This window comes from Cyprinodon variegatus, unplaced genomic scaffold, assembly GCF_000732505.1.
Source record: "Cyprinodon variegatus isolate N-32 unplaced genomic scaffold, C_variegatus-1.0 Scaffold335, whole genome shotgun sequence".
Lineage (NCBI taxonomy): Eukaryota > Metazoa > Chordata > Actinopteri > Cyprinodontiformes > Cyprinodontidae > Cyprinodon > Cyprinodon variegatus.
This window is the reverse complement of record NW_015150788.1, coordinates 556,349-559,602: the sequence shown is the minus strand read 5'-3', so window position 1 is coordinate 559,602 and position 3,254 is coordinate 556,349. Positions and strand designations below refer to the sequence as shown.

The 3,254-nt window shown below is 38.4% G+C and overlaps 1 protein-coding gene across 11 annotated transcripts in view; it reads left to right on the top strand.

The window, feature by feature from the left end:
- Window positions 1-794: 794 nt before the first annotated feature.
- Window positions 795-3,254, top strand: part of LOC107091395 (membrane-associated guanylate kinase, WW and PDZ domain-containing protein 1-like) — a 166,298-nt gene continuing 163,838 nt past the window's right edge. For all 11 annotated transcript variants that reach the window (XM_015385276.1, XM_015385277.1, XM_015385275.1 and 8 more), the window contains exon 1: window positions 795-1,479. In XM_015385276.1, coding sequence (XP_015240762.1) covers window positions 1,182-1,479 — 298 coding nt within the window. In that variant the 5' untranslated portion in view covers window positions 795-1,181. The remainder of the gene's footprint in view (window positions 1,480-3,254) is intronic.

The window sequence follows — 3,254 nt, the reverse complement described above, 5'->3', positions numbered from 1 at the left end:
TATATATATATATATATATATATATATATATATATATATATATTTATATATATACATTTATTATTTTTTTTGCAGCTCTTTATTTGGCTTCTGTGTTGTTTTTAAGTGCTCTAGAAATAAACTGGTATGGTCTGACTAAAATATGAATTTCCTCTATGCAAGGACTATTATTGAGGGAGTCATAATGAGGCCAAGTCTCTAAAGAAAATGAGAACAGTTGGTATTTTTGAAAGAAACAGGTTTAAGGGTGGTATGGTTTATACTAGATCTATACTCCATACTAGAAATGCACCTCAGTGTGGTTAGCAAACTGCCAATAAAAAGATAAATAATGAAGAGGTGGTCGTTCAGAAACGCTGGGTGATTAATTTTTCAGTTTGTTGGCCAGAAAAAGTAAAATCGAGTATTTTTTAACACCAGTACTAAATCAATAATTTGCATAATATCTTCTCTTTTCTATTGTCGTTAGTATTGTTATTGTTGCGTTTGTTTTTCCTTTATTCTTTTATTTATTTTTATTTACTTACTTAATTATTAATTTTTTATGTACTTACTTATTTTATTTATTTAATGTACCTACTTATTTTATTTATTTATTTTTATGTACTTACTTATTTATTTTATTTATTTATTTATGTATATATTTATTTATTTTTGTTATTTATTTTTATTTACTTAATTATTTAGAACAACTAGAAAAAGTGCTCAGAAAGATTTGCATACAATTTCCTGCAGCGCGTGAATGCAGCACAGACGCCAGGCTTTCCCATCGCGGCAGAGTCCAGAGTGGGAATACAGGCTGAGCTCCACGCACGGACAGGACGCACCGGAATGCTCTGCGTGTTTCTACGTTTACCAAAGAGAGAAACTTCAATAAAGTAAGTTTTTAAACAAAGGATTAAAAGAAGAGGAGCGGGGTGGAAGAAGATAAAACATGACTTCAGTAAAGGAGCGTTAAAGTTAAAGAGGATGTTTTGGAAACGGTGAACGCAGCGTGTCCACTTCAAGGACTGAGCTCCGATTGGAGCGGTATGGCTTGATTAGTTGGAGCGGAGGAGACCTCATGTTTCTGAGGAGAAGGAAAGTTTACTGCGCTTCTCTCGGATATACTTTGTGAAACCCCCTTAATTGACTGCTTGCTGTCTGAGCCCAGGTTCGGTTCAGGCTCCAAACTGTTGAACATGACCAACCCTGCGCTGAAGAAGAACCACTGGACCTTCAGGGTGACCGAATGCTCCGTGGGGAAAGATGCCCGTGGAGACCTGAACGTGTCTCTGCGCGGCGGCGCGGAGAACGGGGAGTTCTCCTACATCGGCCACATTAACGAGGAGCTGGTGTTTTACAGAGAGGGCAGACTGAACGAAGGGGAGCTGCTGCTGGAGGTGGAGAACATCTCCATCTCAGGATTACCTCTGTACGACGTGCAGACGCTGATAAAGAACTGCAAAAGTCCCGTGAAGTTGAAAACTGTGAGACCAGGTGAGTCATGGAGGCGGCCAGCTGGCTTTTAGGCAGGGGCGTAGCAAGAAAACTTATGCTACGTTCACACCGGACGTAGCGAGAGCAGCAAAATCGCGTCTCGTTCACACCTGGCGCAGCAGGCACGGCAGAAGCAGCGAGTTTACATGCAAAGTCAATCGTTGACTCACGTCAAGGCGCAGCAAAAGGTCCCACAGCGCGTTTTGAGCAGCTAAAGCAGCGTGTCAGGCGTAGTTAAGCATCTGATGTGCATGGCGCGCCGCAAACGCGCTGCTGCTCGAGATGGAAAATTTCAATTTTTGCTGCTATGATCACTCCTCTGAAACAGTTTATTGACGCATAGATTAACTTAAAATGCAGAAATCTGCTGGCAGAATATGGGTGCATTATAAGGGTGGCCAGGCAATAAACTACGGAAGAGAATTAGGGCCAAAAAAAAAAAATAATAATAATATGAGAAAAATCTCTGAATTCTGACTGAATTCTGACAGCTAACAAACATATTGGTACCCTTGTCTGTTTTAAAGACTAAACTACCTCTCTGGTTTTAATCACCTTCTTCTTTTCCATTAATTAAATAATATCTTTGTGTTAAATAGCATCACGTAAAACGTCGCCTAACCGATGTGTTACTTGCCCTCCCAAATAACACATCTTTGTCAGTGAAGCTGAGTGCTCCCACATCTCTTCCTTCATGGTTCCCATCAACATTAAGATACAAAATTCTGAGATGAAAGTCACAATTCTGAGAAAAACAGTCGGAATTCTGAGAATTTTTCAGTGGCCCTAATCCTCCTCCGCAATAACCAATGTACACTGAGGGGTGGCCGAAAGCGGATAGGCACCAGAACCTCAGGGTCAATCTAAACTGTTCCAACAGGAAAATAAACAAGCAAAACATCCAAATTTTCTAAATAAAGCAAACTACAGCCTTTACTAACAAATAGGCACATATATTTACACATCTGTAATTTCGAGGTAAAAGGTATAGTGGAGAAAATTCTTTCACTTTTGAGTTCTGGGGCATAAATCTTTTCCATTGTTGTTACTTACCTACTTGTGTCAATAAACATTCTGCATAAAATTTATATTTACAAGCACTATTATCTACATAAATTGATTATTTGATAAGTTTTTATTAAAATTATTTATCTATGATTTCACTGAAGACTCCCCGATGACTTGCAGAGACACATTTTCTCTTTACCCCATATAACACCAAATCTAGTTCTGAAAAGAATATAAATTCTGTACTTATCATCTTTCATGTTAGTATATTGATGTGTATAATTGCCCACAAAAAATGTAAATGTTTTGAATATTCCACTAGAGAGTATTACTGCTGCCACCATCTGTATTAGAGGGGAAAAAATGGTAGGGGTGGCAAATGATTGGCTAATGGTGGCTATGGCCACCCCTGGTCCCCCATCTAGCTCCGCCCCTACTTTGAGGGTTAATTTGTTTAATAAACAATGATAGGATGAAGCAGACTCAGGTGTCATCTGTTCCTAAAAAGTCTGTCTTTTGGCTGAGGAACCTAACCTTAAAGCAGGGGCGCTGCTGAGGGTGGGGAGGTTGAACGCGGTGGCCCCCATTAACCACACAGCCTCATCTGTGTTGATAGAGCATACAGATATTAATAAAAAGAAAAAAACACAAATGGCAGGGTTTGGTAATTTATTTAACAGAGAAATTTGACAGGGATATTTCATCTTAAATTAACATCTTATAAACCTATATATATATATATATATATATATATATATATATATATA